The sequence below is a fragment of the Rutilus rutilus genome (assembly GCF_951802725.1).
Source record: "Rutilus rutilus genome assembly, chromosome: 4".
NCBI classification, from domain to species: domain Eukaryota; kingdom Metazoa; phylum Chordata; class Actinopteri; order Cypriniformes; family Leuciscidae; genus Rutilus; species Rutilus rutilus.
Window position 1 is genome coordinate 37,990,252 of NC_140212.1, and position 18,745 is coordinate 38,008,996.

Sequence of the window (18,745 nt, forward strand, 5' to 3'; positions counted from 1 at the left end):
TATATATGAAGAGTTCAGATGCAAAAGCCTCTAAATGCCATCTGAAAATTTCTTATAGAATGATCATTTTTATCAAGCTCGTATATTTAAATTCAATAGTTTCACTTAAATGGCAATGAAGATTACCTATTAATTGTCATTTAAGTGAAATTACTGAACTTAAATACACAAGCTTGATAAAAATGATCATTCTATAAAAAAAATTCAGATGGCATTTAGAGGCTTTTGCATCTGAACTCTTCATATATATATATATATATAATTGCGCAGCTCTCCCTGTCAATGACCTAGCACTCCCTCAGCCCCTGAGTTAAAAAAAGGCTTGGTGAATGACATCAAAGTACCGTGAGAGTGATTAGAAAGTAAGTACTCCTTATGCTTTTGAATTGCTCTCGCGGTACTTTGATGTCATAAAACTGATCAGTCTGTGCAGCGCCGGTTCAAGTCGAACAAGCCTAAAAATTATCTGGCATTGCCCTTGTAAACACGTGATCAATATCCTAATATAATCCAGTTTACTTTAAATAAATCTCCTCCTGAACAGAACTGATTTACAGACCAGGTATTATTGTTAAAATGTCTTATCTTGAAGTATGATTTTGATCATATTGCCAATCCCACAATGACACATAATATTAACTTTTCTTTATTAAGTCATACACTGTTTTAACATACGTATTTTTAACTTGATAACAACATCTGTAGCTATTTGCATTTTAATACTGTAATATCTGGTATTAAATAGTTTCTGCACACAAACATTATCATTACAGTTTTACCTATTAGACAGAATCTCATACTCTTTCATTGCCAGGTCTTAATATTGTCTTGGTTGCGAAAGAAAGCAGCAGCAGTGTGTAAACAGGACTTTTATTTTGGTCTGGTGGTGTGACGTCATCAGGCTGAGCCGCGCTCCTGCTTCTGGTTTGATTCGGATGCCGAAAGGTTTGTGTTTTTATGCATTTAAAGTGTTTAAATCAATGCAAACCGTTAATTCAGTCCAATCATTTTTATAAGCTATGTATAATAAATTATCCATTCTTGAAAGAAACATTGCAATGCTTTATTTAACAATAACGAGCGTTACTTTTGGGAGTAAATCGCATCCACTCACGAGTAACAGAAAAGGTGCTTCTCATTTCGCTCTCCATAACGTGAATCGCGTTTTTTGTAAACTTGAATTCACGTACTGGAAAGAAGTGATGAGAGAAACTGAGTTTTTTTAAACCTCGAGTCAGTTGAATCAATTGATTAGTAAAATGATTCAGTGATTTGAATCATCGCACGCTGAGGTCACAAGCTGCTCAAACAGTGTAAATGAACGAGAACAAACACTATTCATGTGTAAGGACAACTTTTACTAATCAACTGCAGATATTTTCATGTAAGTGTTATCTATTAAATTTGATGTGCAAATAATTGAATACTAAATAAATCATAAATGTGAACTTTATGTATTATTATTATTATTATTATTATTATTATTTAATCAGGTGATTTAAGTCCATTAACTCTCTCTGACTGACTCTTACCAGTGAACTGAACTACTGAACTGAGACGCACTCAGTCAGCTCTAGTTTAATTTTATTTTTCTTTCTGTTAATTCTCATCTTAAACAGGACAAACATAGAAAATCTGGTGAATCGACTGGGATACACGTGACACACTATTTTAAAGATGGCGTTTATTAAAGAGGAGATTGAAGACGTGAAGATTGAAGAAACATTCAGAGTGAAACAAGAAGAAACTGAGGAACAAACAGGTTAGTTTCATTCTCAAAGCTGATCTCTGTCATTTGATCCTTATTAAAATGTCCAGCTCTACAGAACTGAATGATATTTTTGAAGAATGTCAAATGAGTATCGTGATTAAAGCGCTTTTATTTGACATAAAGCACTTATATTTTTATATAACTAAATATTCCGGGGGCCGTTACATTTTTGTGAAAATTATTAAAAATGCTGGCGCTGACCGATAACTGGCATGGAAGAGTTAAAAGGAGTATGATTGTTTAAAATAATCCAATCAAAGTCAATAATGTGTTTCATGTTTTATCACTTGGGTCAACTGAAGCTTAACAGTCACTTTGATTTCTTTCTACTTTTTTCTAACAAATTAACATTAAAATCTCAGATTAAAAGCTACGAGTTACTTTTGCTTCACAATTTTTAAGGACATTAGTAAGATGATCATAAAAGCTCCTCTTTAGCAGACGGTGGTTTTCACAGTGCAATCACAGAAAAAGACATTTCAGGAGATAGGGCAATATTTATTCCAACACACTAGTGACCGAGTATCCCCTCATTAACATAGATCATAACACCATTACCATAATCTCATCACATCTATAAGTGCTGTAGCTTTGTGCAATAATGACTCTTGACTTGAGTTGTTGAAGATAAACTTGTTTCAGAGAGACACAAATAATCAACATTTTGAATTCATTAACACTTGATCGATTTGCTCAGACGTAGAAACACAAACCTTCTGAATGTTTAAAAGTCCTCAAAGGATCTCTTTAGGTTGTACTTTCATGTCCCAGAGTACTTTGGCATTATTTACAATTTGAAATGGTTAAGCTTGTTGTGGATTTATTGCGGAAAACGTAACAGGAACAGAAGCGAACAGATAAAAGACGTCTTAAAGGCCACCTCACTAGGGCCACACAAGAGACATTTAAATGGTAGAGCAGGTACAAGGCATACTGACAGTGTTCACTGACAGTCACTAATGAGCTCCTTATTAAAGTTTAAAATTAACTTTGAAAATTAGCCCATGATTTACTCACCCTCAAGCCACCCTAGGTGTATTTGACTTTCTTCTTTCAGACAAATACAATCGTAGTTATATTAATAAAAATGTCCTAGCTCTACCAAGCTTTATAATGGCAGTGGATTGAACAGATTGAAGCTAAAAAAACGTGCATCTATCCATCATAAACGAACTCCACACGGCTCCGGGGGTTAATAAAGGCCTTCTGAAGCAAAACGATGAGTTTGTGTAAGAGAAATATTATTTAAAACTTTCTAAAGTAAAATAACTAGTTTCCGGCCAAACGAGCATACAGATTCCACTTAAAGGAGCTGTATGTAAGAAATGTATTTCAATTAATCATAAAATGGCCCTGATATGTCACTAGACATTAAGAAATCATGTTCATTTCAAATACTTATATCACTGACAACAGTAGTCCGGCCAGGATATTGTCATTTAAAAAGTGAAGTTGCAGCCCTCAACTGATGTTGATGTTGTCATGTTGTGTTTTGGCCTGAAGCGCCACCCTCCACCTATCTACCAATCACGAAGTCAGTAGTGTTTCGGCATCTGGGTTGCCAGCTCTGCTCTAGTTACCACAGCTACGTAGCAGCCTACGTTCCTGCTGGATCCTGCAGCCTATCTGGCAACCTGGAGTCAGGGGGGAGGGGGAGTATCCCACCGCTCTACAGTAATTTGAAAGTGATTGCAGTACCAGTTTTGGCCACAATCTTACATACGGTTCTTTTAAGTCTGTAGCTCAACTTATGTGAGAAATGGGACGCACAGCTGATATTTACGCTATTCATGACGCACTACGCTACTTCTGACGTCACAAGTTTCGTAGGTTTCGCATTAGGCGTAAGTAAACTGCGTATGACCGCTTGGCTGGAAGCTAGAATTTTACTTTGTAACGCGTTAAATATGAATATTTTTCCTACATTATAATTTAGTTTTATTGTTAATATTAACTTGTGTATATATTTCTTCTCCTGATTTAGTTTTGCCACTGTATTTCTTTTTAAGGGGCTTATTTTGGGAACACTATATCATATATATAGGGTAAACGTACCTATTTAGCTCACCAAAATCTACATTGAGACATTTTAGTGCACAAGATATTGGTTTTAGTACAATAAGTTATTTTAAAATAAAATATTAATCTCTCACACTAGAGTATTTCATTTTATTTTAAATGACTAGAGTATTTCAATTAAGATGTACATCATTAAATATAAAAAGTCTGGCTGTGCTTAATGGGTACGTTTTGTACCCTTTAAGCACACCCCTGTTCCCAATAAGCTCACAAGTTTTATTAAAAATTCTTGTTTATTTTAAACAACCTTTTTAAGGAATAATTGAAAAAAGTTTTATTTTAAGGTACAGAGTCAATCACAAAAAAAACAGAACACTAAAATCAAGCAACAAGGCATTCAATTTGATCAGGTAGCCTATCCTATTCATAGTGACGTGTCATTCAAACTCATTGCAACATCTAGACTAGTCCACGTTCAGCTAAGTAACACATATTGAAAAATCAAATAACAAAACAAACCAATAAAACATTTAATTCATGGGGATGAACACAGAAACTAGCCACATTATGAAGCCTCTTATTAAATGGATGTCAACTTATTTATATTCTCTTAGTTGCTTTTTGTAGAGATCGTCTATCTCTTGGTGGTTCTTCAAGTAGAAGGGTCCTGCACCCTTTAGTTGTGCCTCACACAGAATAAAGTTTTTCTCAACATCCTCAATTTTGTCTAGCACTGGCAGGGCATATGTGTTAGCAGGACCTCTGCTCAGAAATTTCATCACGTATTGTTCTCCGTCAGGGGGTCTGGACACATTAATGGGTCTTCCTATATAATAGGCTGGAGGTGAGGTGAGCATGACTGCATAGTATACATCTGTTTGTATTGGTAAGGATGGATCAGTTGAGGCTTGAGCCTTTTCTGTGCCTGCCTCTGTTTTCTTATTCTGTGCTGTCTGTTTTTTCTTGGATTGTGGTTTCTTTGTCTTTTTTTCCTTCTTTCCATCTTTGGATTTTTTTTTTTTTTTTTTTTTTTTTTTTTTCCTTCTCAGCTAGCCTGGTCATGGCTTCTGGAGATGTTAAAGATTCGCCATACTTTAGTGCAGTGGTTCCCAATTCCAGTCCTCGTGACCCACTGCTCTGCACATTTTGTATGTCTCCCTTATTTAACACACCTGAACCAGATCATCAGCTCATTAGGAGAGACTCCATGAACTGAACTGAGTGTGTCAGATAAGAGAGACCTACAAAATGTGCAGAGCAGTGGGTCACGAGGACTGGAATTGGGAACCACTGCTTTAGTGTATTTATTCTCTGTTTTTTTTGTGCTTTCTTTTTTGTTTGGTGTAATGTGCTTCAAGAAAAAATCCTTAATGCTAGAAGCAGAGGTGGTGCCCTCTGAAGTGCATGCCTGTGCTACAGGAGTTATCTCTTGTGGTGGACTGGTAACATGGATGTTTTTTTATGCTGAGAATGTTTGAACCAGGGATTGTTTCCACACTCAGAACAATCTGGGACATGGAATCCACACAGTTCACTGGCAATGTTGGGAGCGGAGATACACTTCTGTTAGTCTGCAGAATTTTGGTGGAACTCTGATCAGTAGTGGGCTCTGGTGGTTGGTGCTGTGTAGGAACACTCTCTGAAGAATCAGTGATTGTCTCTCCATATGGTGTATAGGCCTCTGTTATTTGGCTTTTTACCTGATTTGGGTTCAATGGAAAAATCCCAGTGGCTTCAAACCCACTTCTTAAGTTTTGGGGTTTTAGAGATGTCTCCAATACCTCTCTGATCTTTGTAGGGAAATCTTCTCTCCTGATCTTGTCCCTGGACACCCGTGCGTGACACATCAATTTCTTTCTCCACTGCCTTTTAACCTCTCTAAATACCGCCTTATCCAAAGGCTGTAGAATGTGAGTGAGTTGAGATTTACATCGCAGGAGTTTTACATTGTTTTCCTCTGCCATTTGAGCCAACTTGAGGGAGATGTGTGATGCATGGCCATCGAAAATGAGAATCCTTGGGAAGTTTGGGACTAAAAACTTTGCAGATTCTGACAAGAAAAGGTTTTTGAAGTAATCCTCAAATAATGGTCTCTCCATCCATCCATGATGGGACAGTGGGGGAAATAAGTATTGAACACGTCATCATTTTTCTCAGTAAATATATTTCCTTTTGACATGAAATTTTCACCAGATGTTGGTAACAACCCAAGTACAACCCAAAAATAAGTTCAGAAATTAAGTTGTGTGTAATAATGTGAAATGACACAGGGAAAAAGTATTGAACACATGAAGAAAGGGAGGCGCAAAAAGGCATGGAAAGCCAAGACAACTGCTGAAAACTTACAGTAATTAAAAAGCAATCCAGCCCCCTGTCAGTGGAAATTAATAACAGCTGGTTCAGTCCCAAATGGTGGCCTACAAAAAGGTCTCATTGCCAAGGTGTCACACAAGACACATCTCATGATGGGTAAAAGCAAAGAGCTGTCTCCAGACCTTCGCAACCTAATTGTTGCAAAACATAATGATAGGCGCCATTCTAAGCTTCTGAATGGTCCAGTGAGCACTTTTGGGGCCATAATGCGGAAGTGGAAAGACAATAATTTCACCATAAATTTGCCTTGACCAGTGCTCCTCGCAAGATTTCTGATCGAGGAGTGAAAAGAATAATCAGAAGAGTTGTTATATTAGTTGAGATTTTTATATAGCATGTTAAAGTTGTCACTTTTTGAGGGTGAGCAAAAATGCACCGTTTTGTGTCTGGCCCTTTAAATGCAAATATGCTGCTTCTCCCGACACAGAGGGCGGGGTTTCAAGAGCTTGTGTGTTAGCAGCTCCGATTACCTCACGCAGACACACACTAAAATGATAGAAACTGTTATGCCTTTTATGTTTAAACTGAGTCAAACAAAGATGGGGAGACTCAAGAAGAAGTGATGCAGAATGCAACAGGACGTCTCTGAATGGTTAGTTGATGAATTTATGTTGCTGATGTGGAGTTAACTATCTTCAATTAGCATATTCTGTCATGATAATCTATTAATCGCTCGTATAGGAACTGTTGTGAGATGCACACAGTGACTTTCTATTACATGTGACTTGACAGAGATGCCGCTCTTGCATGTACTTTATTTGGCAGGTGAGCAAATGTATATGAAACAAATCAATGTTATATAGCTCAACATGATGAAATGTAAGAATATGATCAGTATGTTATTCTAATGGTGATCTAGCTTACTACTAGTCTCATGTAGCCAACAAACTAACATATAGAACAGGGGTGTCAAACTCATTTTCACTGAGGGCCACTTCAGCATTATGACTGCCCTCAAAGTGCCGGTTGTAACTGTAAGACTTTTAAAATGTTAATATATTGTCTCTTTATTTGATTATTACTTATTTAAGTTACAAATATTGTATATGCATTTGCAGGGGTGTTTCTAGGTTTTAAAAACATCAGGGGCTGGGTAATAATGATTTGATACAGAGAATAATGTATATTGTATATATGCAGGGGAAAACTGGCTCAAAAATTCAGCCTTGGCACTGTAGCCACACCAGCACACATTACCACACAGTCATGCGTATTCAAATGTGAGGTAGTTAGGGGGGTTCGGGGACATGCTCCCCCGATAAAATTTGGATTTCTTGGACCTACATATGTGCATTTTAAGGTGTTTAAAGGCCAAAAAAATTGGATAACAATAGCTTTAAAAGCATGTCAGTGGGCAGTAGCATAAATTATTTGTCAAGATAACAGATTCTTAAAAATGAGAATGAGGATAAATGTTGCAATGAATGATCCACACTAGAAAATGGAAATGCAGAATGTTTCTGCGTATTGTTGACAATACACAATCACATATTCCAAACAGGAATGGCCTTAAATGAGAAATCTTTCAAGGATTATTTTGCATAGATGTTACATTTCAATCAAAAACCAGTGCAATCTTTTTGTGTCCAGAGGCAAATGAGCAGTTTATATTAGCATTAAAGATAGGTTTCAGCAACTTGTTTCTTTCGCCACCGACTGGCTTAATGATGCAAGTGGCGCAAACACAGACAAGCGGAGTGACACAAATGGTGAAAAGGCTAATACTGGTAACTATATATTAAAATAATATAAAATATCAATATATTATTCTTCAATCAGTTCTATGCAGCAGAAACAGATTTAACAGATTTATTTTTTGACCAATTGTCAAAATTAAGTATAATCTTACAAAGCTATTTTTATCAGAGCATGAGCAGAGCAGGGAGAGGACCAGTGAACAAGAGGATCGTGATTCGTGTAATTTTACCAGTGTTGCCCAGCACGGCTATACACAACATGTTACAGCACAGTAGTGCTATTGCAAAAAGTCCAGAGAAATTTCATGTCGGCAGTTTTATTTTTTTTTAGCGGACTTTGCCTTTCCGGTGAGCGTGAGCAGAGCTCGCAACACAAACACACACACACACGGAGGTTGCAACGGAACATTGAGCAGAACGCGCTGTGAACACGGAGCAGAGAGCACAGCGCACACACACAGCGGTACGCGCTTCTTCAGAAGAAGAATCTTCAGAAGCGGACTCGCACGCAAAGTCATAAAACACGCTGAGCCAGAGTCAAACCATCGCCGAACACGGAAGGGTGCGGCGGCTTTTTAGTATCTTTCGGCCAAAAAACGAAAATTTTCTGCAGCCTAAATTTCGTTGCATCCCTAATTTTAAGACACCCATATGCTCTCGCGGCCCATATAAAATAATGTGGTGGGCCTTTAGTTTGACACATGTGATATAGAATAACATTATAACTTTCAACACACTCAAATGCAGTTCCCTTTCGTTCAGTCACTCCGAGTTACGTTAGTGACTGCCGAATGGAGGTTTCGCTTAGAAGCCAATCACCTTCGAGTTCTTACAAAATGTATCAAAGTATTCACTCTTCCATAAACATTAGATCCATCGGCATGACAGCAAGTTCCATGATTCCGCTCAGGGTCCGAAATTAACTTTTTGGCTCACCTGCCACGGGGACTGGTAGATGAAAAAATCCACCAGCCAAGCATATTTTTTACCGGCCAAAATAATAAACAGCCCTTTTTTTTTGTCACATACATTCATTTCAGTACTTTTAATTGAGATAATAAGGTAGGCATATTATGTTGAATACAAACATAAAAAATTGTCCAGAGCAAAATTTGAAATGTATAATAAATAAAAAAAATAAATAATTATATATATATATATATATATATATATATATATATATATATATATATATATATATATATATATATATATAATTATTATTTTTTATATATATATAATTAATTATTATTATTTTATACAATATATATTGATCAAAATGAGAGAAATACATGAAATATTACTATCATTAGGGTGAAATAATTTTATTTTATTTTTTTGTCAGTTTTGTTTCCTGACTCACGTGCAAGGGACGTACTCGGCTAAGTTACTTACGTAACCTCGGTTCCCTGAGAGATAAGGGAACGAGTATTGCGTTGCAAACGCTATGAGAAAACTAATTTTATCGAGAAAAGACCGGCCATGCATGGTGTGTAAAGCAGAAGCAGCCTGGCCAGCGGCGGAGTATGCACGATCCGCGAGTGCTGAAGACGCTCTGCACGGCTTTGATGAGCAGGACACAAATGGGCGGCGACCGCTTCTTCCAGTGGCGGGAGCTTCACATATCCTTTTTCCTCAGCATCGTCAACAGATAGAGCGTTAACTGTACGTACACACCGCCGCCGACTTGAGCTGCAAAGAAGCTCAGGCCGCCCTGTCAAGGACGCTTGTCAAAAAGTACGGGGAAGCTTGACGCTTGTCCGCTCTGAATAGTGAGTGCGCGCGCGGCCGGGGCTCACTCACTCGCACTCGCTCTCTCTCTCTGCTCGTAGGAAGCAGAAGAGCGCGTGCGCGCTGACAATTTTATTATTTTGGTATGAACATTCACCCGCCACTGTGGCGGATAGCCTTTAGAGATATACTCGCCAAACGGAAAATCTACCCGCATTTGGCGCTTGGCGGGTGTTAATTTCGGACCCTGATTCCGCTTATTCACTGCGTCATCAATCTGTGCCTTTGTTTTTTTTAAGAGGTTAGCGACCACTAGTGACAAAAAATGACATATTGTAGCTTTAAATTAATTAATTTTTTTAGTGGTTCCCTTCCTGTGTATATCATGGCTTGTGTGTCGCTGTGCTGCAGTGCTGGGGTCGACCTCATACCACTTTAAGGGGTTTCTTTTAGGGAATATTCACATTTTCGAATATTCAATCTGTAATTATTTTTCAAAAAATAAAATACTGAACTGAAATTTGTGTGACCAGTATGGAACATGAATCAGTCTGTGTCGGTGGCTCAGCCCCCAATGAGGGTATGATGAAAATAAATAAATAAAGTAACACTTTAGTTTAGGGTCTAATGCTCACCATTAACTAGTTTCATTACTATGCAGATGGCATCACTGAGGTCCCGGATGTGAGGTAGGCTAGTTAGGGGGGTTCAGGGGCTCCCCCGAGAAAGTGATTTCTCTGATCTACATGTGTGCATTTTAAGATGTTCTGAAGGCCAAAAAAATTGGTTAACAATATCTTTAAAACCATGTCACGCAGCTGATTATTTTTCTCTCCTCATCAGCATCACACTCTTTTTCTCTCTGTTTTTCTCTTGCTCTGTTTCTTCCCCTCCTAAAGCTGAGCTTTGACTGATATAGGCTTTTCATTTTTGTCTGTCAGTGAAGTAAACAAAGGTAACTGATAGCATTTATGAATCATTTTCTCAGACGCGTTCATTTACTGAAAGCTACTAGGAAAGCTAGGTAGCCTAAATAAATGTATTCAATTCATTCACAATATGTACACATTCATTATTGATCTTATTCCTAATACAGGGCTGTAGACAGGGCTTTATAATCAAGGAGGTCCTAAATTTAAGGTTGTTAGGGGGTTCACATTTTTTATTTCTTTTTTTCAAGACGTTTGAAGGGCAAAAAAAGATAAGAAATAGCTTTAAAACCATGTCAGCGGTTTTAAACCATGTCAATACCTGCTCTCACTTCTTATCCATCACTCTTTCTTTTTCTCTCTGTCTCCTCATCTTGCCCTGTCTCTTCCCCTCCTAAAGCTGAACTTTTTTAATTTACTGAAGCCTCCAAATTGTATTATATTAATTCTCAACATGTACAGATTCATTATTAATCTTGTGCCTAACATGATGAAAACGGCTTTGTTAATGTTTCTTGTCCCCTCACAATGACAGTAAACTAATGATTCATGACTCATTACACGAGTCACGTTACATAGGCTCATTTTCAGTTCAAAATGCCGAAATTAGACAAAAGTATATTCGTTTGCCTGATTATTTTAGTCATTCGTTTAACATTTATGACCTAAAAAAAACTGTCACATATGAACTGTTTAGTTTTATCTCGCACTTGACCGTAAACTGAAGCGTCAGTTGCTCTGCTCAAATTCGCGCTCAGCAGCTTCTGTGAATATTCTGACATTGACGAGCAGTGACAGACCAATGAGGCTCAGATAAACACACACACACACACACACCCTGTCCTCTGTTTCTGATGTGCGCTCTGCTCGGCGCCTCTGCGGATTGAAGATGAAGAACGCGCTGAATCTGATTATAACAAGACTGAAGCGAACACTATTTCAGATAGTCCGCCGGGCAGGCCGGTTATGCATTTTGGTAGCCCGACTGGAAAACACAATAGCCCCGGGACGTCGGGCTAGCGATTTTGCGAGCCCTGCTGTTATTTTGCTTGGTGATTTTAATATACATGAAAAAACTGCACAATGCAAAGAATTGATGTCTGTGCTGGACTGTTTCAACTTAACTCAACATGTAGCTTTTGCTACTCACTCCAGGGGTCATATATAGCAGTCCCTCCAGAAAAACGCGATTATGCGATCGCATGATTCAATGCATAATCAGCCAAAGTCCGCATATTTATCCGGGGGACGCATTTTTTCAAATACGCCGCACTTTCGCCGCATAAATTGCAGATTTCCGCGCGCAAAATATGCGGGCTTGCATGATTATATAATCCCCGCATTTTCGTTGCAAAAAGTCACATATATCTTAGAAGAAAGTTGAAAAATGTTGCGTTTACTTCACACAAGCGCAGCCATTTCCCCTGTTGCCATGGGAACGTTATGAAGTGACGTAATTACGCGACGTCATTGACAAGCTGCAAACCCCGCAATGCCGATGCGATGTCTGTTTTGTATAGCTACCTCTGTAAAACAGGAAGCACACATTTTATTTTTTTATTTATTATTTATTCATTTTTACAGAAGTTGTAGCATATTCATTTTGTAAAGCTACAGAACTTGTTCGACTCGTCAATGTTTTGTAAGTTTGAGCCATGTGTTTGAAATAAAACAAGATGAGAACTTAAATATTCCCAGCACTTTATGTGATGTAGTATGCTTGCTTATTATAGGAAGTAATAAGAAATGACTCTTTACATTAAAGTAGTAGTCTAGTGAATAGGGTGTTGGGGGAATAACTTTTTTTTCTCTTTTTCATCAAACCGCAGTTTTTGCAAGTTCCCGCAATTTTTGCAAGTTCCCGCAATTTTTGCAAGTTCCCGCAATTTTTGCAAGTTCCCGCAATTTTTGCAAGTTCCCGCAATTTTTGCAAGTTCCCGCAATTTTTGCAAGTTCCCGCAATTTTTGCAAGTTCCCGCAATTTTTGCAAGTTCCCGCAATTTTTGCAAGTTCCCGCAATTTTTGCAAGTTCCCGTTCCCGCAATTTTTGCAAGTTCCCGCAATTTCATCGCATAAAATTGCATAAATATCCCGCATATTCCATCGCACTTTTTAAGAAAACATGCCGCATAATCAAGGATCTTTGCCCGCAACAATCACAAAAAAACTCCGCGTTTTTCTGGAGGGACTGATATAGGGGTCAACATGCACCAATGCTATATTTTCATATCATAATCATTTGTTATCAAACAAGTATTCATTACTTCAAAGAGCTTCTTGTATCTGCATTAAATTACATTCTTTAAATTAATACATTTTTAACTAACTATGACTTTATATGTGCATTTCTGAAATACTTAAACCGTTAGCTCTGATAACAGAACACTATTATCAAATTGTACTCTAAATTGTAATATGGACTCACGCACTTTCTGTAAAGCTGCTTTGAAATGATGTGTATTGTGAAAAGCATTATACAAATACACATGAATTGAATATACTGGATCTCATAAGTACATCTGGCTTATATAGGCCTAATATTCTTGTTGGTGGCTCTGATTTTGCCTTCTCAGATCATAATCTCATAAACTTCAGTTTTAGTTTTCCAATATCTATATCACCACTGAAGAAAATGCTCACCTATCGTAAAATAAATTCTGTGAATCCGTCTTCTTTCTCTGTTTCAATAAGGGCTTCTACCTTGTCAGAATGTTTACTATCTAATCTGTATTTACAATAATGATTTTTCTCAAATACTTGAGAGGCATTTTCCTGTTAAAACTAGACTGGTTCCATCTACTCGTGCCTCACCCTGGTTCACTCCTGAAATACGAACGATGAAAACTGAGGGTCGCCGCTTAGAAAGACTACACAGGAAAACTAGACTCATCGTGCACTCTCTGGCCTTTAAAGAACTTTTGCTCAACTACCGTACAGCCCTCAACGATGCAAGATCCTCTTATTTATCCTCTACCATTAGGAATTCCACATGCAGGCCCAAATCACTCTTTGCTGTGGTTAACAAACTCACTAATCCACCACAACATGTTATTTCGGTCTGGGGTGCTTGTGAGTAGCTTTTCCCAATTATTTTCAGACAAGTTGAAATCAATCACTGAATCCATCACAAAAGACACTACTCATAAAAGTGATTCAAATGTTCATTTGATGTTATCTGATTCAGCTCACTCAACAAACTCTCTATCTGCTTTTACTCTGACTACTCCTGCTGCCATAAGTGATCTAATTCCACATCCTGCCGGCTTGATCCTACACCTACTGTTTTGCTTAAGATGTGTGTCCTCAAGGCTGCACCCTTCATAACACATATGATAAACTATGGTTTGGCTTCCGCCATTGTCCCAGCAGAATTAAAAATGGCTGCGGTGACCCCCATTCTTAAAAAAACAGGCCTTAACCATCTAAACATGGACAATTACAGGACAATATATAATTTAACATTTTAAGCAAAATCCTTGAAAAGGTTGTGGTTTCGCAATTGCGATCATATTTAGATGTTAATAATCTTTTTGAACCTTTTCAGTCAGGATTTCACCCATCTCATAGCACTGAAACTGCTGTTCTTCGGGTGGTTAACAACATTATTTTGTTCATGGATTCATCTTAATGCTTCTCGATCTAAGCGCTGCATTTGACACAGTCTGCAATGAAATACTCATCTCTTGGCTTTCTGATATCAGCATCACTGGTTCTGCTCTTTCCTGGCTCATTTCTTACATCAGTGACAGAAAGTACTATATCACCATACAAGGGTATAGATCTGCCATTGCTCCGCTAACACAGGGTGTTCCTCAAGGTTCAGTTCTGGGCCCACTATTGTTTATCATCTATATATCCACTTGGTGACTTCATACGCAGGCATGGACTTTTTCATTGCAATTTCATTGCTATGCTGATGACGTTCAAATTTCCGATAGGCCATCCCCGCCTGACTTACTCACTGCATGTATCAGGGACATAAAGTGTGGACCTGTCCTTTGATATTGATGGAGTTCTTGTTAACCTTTCGTCATCTATTTGTAACCTTGGTGTCTTAATCGACTCAACTCTTATCTTTTGGCTCTCATATTTCTTCTCTTGTTAAAAACAATTTTTTCCATCTAGATAATATTGCACGTCTTCGGTCTACTCTCACTTTAGCTGATGCTGAAATTCATGCATTAATCACATCACGTCTGGATTATTGCAATGTTCTATTTATTGGTCTGCCCAAAAAAATTATTGCAAGATTAGAGCATGTTCAAAACTCAGCAGCAAGAGTTCTCTCCTCCACCAGGCGTTCTGCTCACATTACTCCTCTGCTCCATGTGCTTCACTGGCTACCCGTGGCATCACTTATTCACTTTAAGGTACTACTTCTAACGTTTAAGGCATTAAACGGTCTTGCACCTCCATATCTGTCTGATCTACTTTACTCTTACCGCCCTGCCTGGTCCCTTAGATCAGCTGAACTTGGTTTATTGTCCATCCCTCGTTTCCGGCTGTCTACTGTAGGTGGAAGGTCATTTAGTGATAATGCTCCGACATTATGGAATTTACTACCCCTTACACTTTGTAATATATCATCTGTGGCTACATTCAAGACTCAGCTAAAAACATATTTAACATGGATTTTGGATAATGTGTATATGTGTCCTTATGTGATTGTGATGTGTGTGTAAATGTATTGTAATGTACAATGTAAAGCAACTTTGAGCTACGAAAAGGCACTATATAAATAAAACTACTTAAAAGACATTTGTCATTATTTTACTTTGATACACAATTAGATGGCAAAAACAGGTCATTTGCAAATTCAACAAGCAGTTTCTGTGCAATGATGGGGCTTATATCCTGACTGAAATTCTTTTAAGTTTCTCTGAAAAATAAACATTATTAAACATTAAAAAATTTGAATTAAATATTAAATATTTATTTCTGATATTTAAACATTGAATTGTAACATGTGTTGGTTATTTTTATATCATTATTTAGTTTTCTCTTGTTTTGTTCTGCTGTGCTCTCTCTCTTGCAGTTGGTTTTGATACTTTACATGTATAAATGTTTGGATGTCTGTCGCTTTGTGCCATTAAAGTGGAGTTAACTTTTTTTTCCTCTCTTTCTTTGCCTTAGACCTGATGGCAATAAAAGAGGAGACTGAAGTACTGAATGAAATGGAAGGGAAAGATCAATATAACAATGATCATAATTTCATTACTGAAGAAAAATCTTTTAGGTGCTCACAGACTGAAAAGACCTCTCGAAAAATGGCTCAAAAACCCGGGACTAGAATTAATTTCATCTGCCAACAGTGTGGAAAGAGTTTCAATAGAAAAGGAAACCTTAAAGCCCATATGAGAATTCACACTGGAGAGAAACCTTTAACCTGCAAACAGTTTGGAAACAGATTTAATCAAAAAGGAAGCCTTAACAGGCACATGAGTGTTCACAATGGAGAGAAGCTTTACAGATGCCCTCAGTGTTGCAAAAGTTTCACCCGAAAAGAAGACCTTAAAGTCCACATGAGAACTCACACTGGACTGAGCCTTTTCACCTGCCAACAGTGTGGAATAAGTTTCACTCAAAAAAAAAGCTTTTACAGGCACATTCACACTGAGAAGCCATACATTTGTCTTCAGTGTGGAAAGAGTTTCAAACAGAAAGGACACTTTGAAGACCACATAAGAATTCACACCGGAGAGAAGCCTTTCACCTGCCAGCAATGTGAAAAAAGTTTCAACCAAAAAGGAATCCTTAACAGGCATATGAGAATTCACAATAGAGAGAAGCCTTACACATGTCCTCAGTGTGGAAAGAGTTTCACTGAAAGCGGAAATCTTGAAGTCCACATGAGAATTCACAGTGGAGAGAAGCCTTTCACCTGCCAACAGTGTGGAATAAGTTTCACTCTAAAAGGAAGCCTTAACAGGCACATGAAAATTCACACTGGAGAGAAACCTTACACCTGCCAAGAGTGTGGAAAGAGTTTCATTCAGAAAGGACAATTTAAAGACCACTTGAGAATTCACTCCGGAGAGAAGCCCTACACTTGTCCTCAGTGTGGAAAGAGTTTCAATCAGAAAGGACACTTTAAAGATCACTTGAGAATCCACTCTGGAGAGAAACCCTACACTTGTCCTCAGTGTGGAAGGAGTTTCAATCAAATAGGACACTTTGAGGACCACATAAGAATTCACACTGGAGAGAAGCCTTTCACCTGCAAACAATGTGGAAAAAGTTTCAACCAAAAAGGAATCCTTAACAGGCATATAAGAATTCACAATAGAGAGAAGCCTTACACATGTACTCGGTGTGGAAAGAGTTTCACTGAACACAGAAACCTTGAAGTCCACATGATAATTCACACTGGAGAGCAATCTTATACCTGCCAACAGTGTGGAAAAGGTTTCAACCGAAAAGGAAACCTTAATGCCCACATGAGAACTCACACTGGACTGAGCCTTTTCATCTGCCAACAGTGTGGAACAAGTTTCACTCTAAAAGGAAGCCTTAACAGGCACATGAAAATTCACACTGGAGAGAAGCCTTACACCTGCCAAGAGTGTGGAAAGAGTTTCATTCAGAAAGGACAATTTAAAGACCACTTGCTAATTCACTCCGAAGAGAAACCCTACACTTGTCCTCAGTGTGGAAGGAGTTTCAATCAGAAAGGACACTTTAAATATCACTTGAGAATCCACTCTGGAGAGAAACCCTACACTTGTCCTCAGTGTGGAAGGAGTTTCAATCAAATAGGACACTTTGAAGACCACATAAGAATTCACACTGGAGAGAAGCCTTTCACCTGCAAACAATGTGGAAAAAGTTTCAACCAAAAAGGAAGCCTTAACAGGCACATGAACATTCACACTGGTGAGAAGCTGTATAATGTGGTCAGTGTGGAAATAGTTTCAGATATAAAGAAACCCTAGGGTACCACATGAGTATTCATGTATGAGAGAACGGTTTTATATGTCTTCAGTGTGAAATGAGTTTTACAGACATGAATCATTTTAGGATTCATGTAATAACTCATCTAAATCAATAAATAATGTAAAAAGACTGTCATGTTCCATCACTGTAGAAAGACTTGCGGAAACAAAGCAAACCGTGAGGTTCTCATAAGTGTTTCCGATATACTCGGGCAGAGTTATTTTGTGTTCTTTGCTTAACCCCCTGGGGTTGGCGATGAGGCCGGCGCTATCTGCTTGCTTTTTTTCTTAGCGCAAAAGAGACTCAAAATACTCTGTTGATTTTGATCTTACATAAGTGTTATACATCATTTGATCCTGTTAAGTGTCTTTTTTTGTGTATACTCACAATAAAAACAAAGTGTTGTGCTTTTTGCCAAATAAAGAAAAATAAACATGATGCGAGTTCTGCCTTCTCTCTGCCAGTGAAGACCATTCTGAAACGTGGCCGTAAATGAACTGTAACTCAGCGAATACTCAGTCACGCCGGCATACAGACACACAGGCATGAAGCTTCAGTTCTCTTCTTTTAAATGAAGTAATTTATATAAAAAAACAAATATTCTCAGTTTATGTAATCTGAATGAAAAGAGAGAGATGTCAGTCGTTCTCATTTCAGCTCATTATAGGTCATTATCTGCTAATCTGAACACGCCCACGGAGAGCGCGAGCTATTCAAATGCAAATGATCTGAGGCAATACATGCAAACGTGTCAACACCCACATCAACTCGATAAAAAACACCAAGTTTAATCAGATTAATGTACTTTACGTCGTCTTGTGAGGCTGTGAGGAAAAATCCTGGGAAATTTACCTCAGAAGTGTTGGTTTAGTTTCGTTTCGAGGAGCAACAGATCCAGAGGATTGTGAATAGTAAGTTCTTTATTCTTAAGTGCTTTGTTCTGTGATATGCAATAGTGTCTGTAAACCACAAAAATACTTAATGTTTAAATATGAATCGCATGTCTGTGTGTGAATGAATGAACTGCACAGATGCGTGCTGTTGTTTACAGAACAGCTTGCCAAACTATATTGCTATAGGCTAGAGATGAGTAAAAATCGACTGAAATAAGTTGAAATAAAATGTCTTTGTATAAGCAACGTATTAAACTGCAAATGAACATTTATATGCTAATATATCATAAAACCGATATGTTACAGACGAAATATGAATGTTTAGACAAGATTTCATTAGTTTTGGATAGATTAAGTTTTACTGTAAAAACTACTGTCACATCAAATAAAAATTTCTAC

General features: G+C 37.8%; 1 protein-coding gene across 1 annotated transcript; it reads left to right on the forward strand.

The window, feature by feature from the left end:
• Nucleotides 1-877: 877 nt before the first annotated feature.
• On the forward strand, nt 878-18,084 carry LOC311289214 (uncharacterized protein). Its single transcript, XM_084407036.1, has 3 exons — nt 878-945; nt 1,620-1,762; nt 15,654-18,084. The coding sequence occupies exons 2-3, from the start codon at nt 1,678-1,680 to the stop codon at nt 17,450-17,452; spliced, it is 1,884 nt and encodes a 627-aa protein (XP_084263162.1). The 5' UTR covers nt 878-945; nt 1,620-1,677; the 3' UTR covers nt 17,453-18,084.
• The last annotated feature ends 661 nt before the right edge of the window (nt 18,085-18,745 follow it).

Excerpts from the sequence above, each read along its gene's own strand:
- LOC311289214 (XM_084407036.1), top strand. The coding sequence starts at position 1,678 with ATGGCGTTTATTAAAGAGGAGATTGAAGACGTGAAGATTGAAGAAACA. Across the intron at positions 1,763-15,653 it reads AGAAACTGAGGAACAAACAG|ACCTGATGGCAATAAAAGAG; the intron begins GTTAGTTTCATT and ends TCTTTGCCTTAG.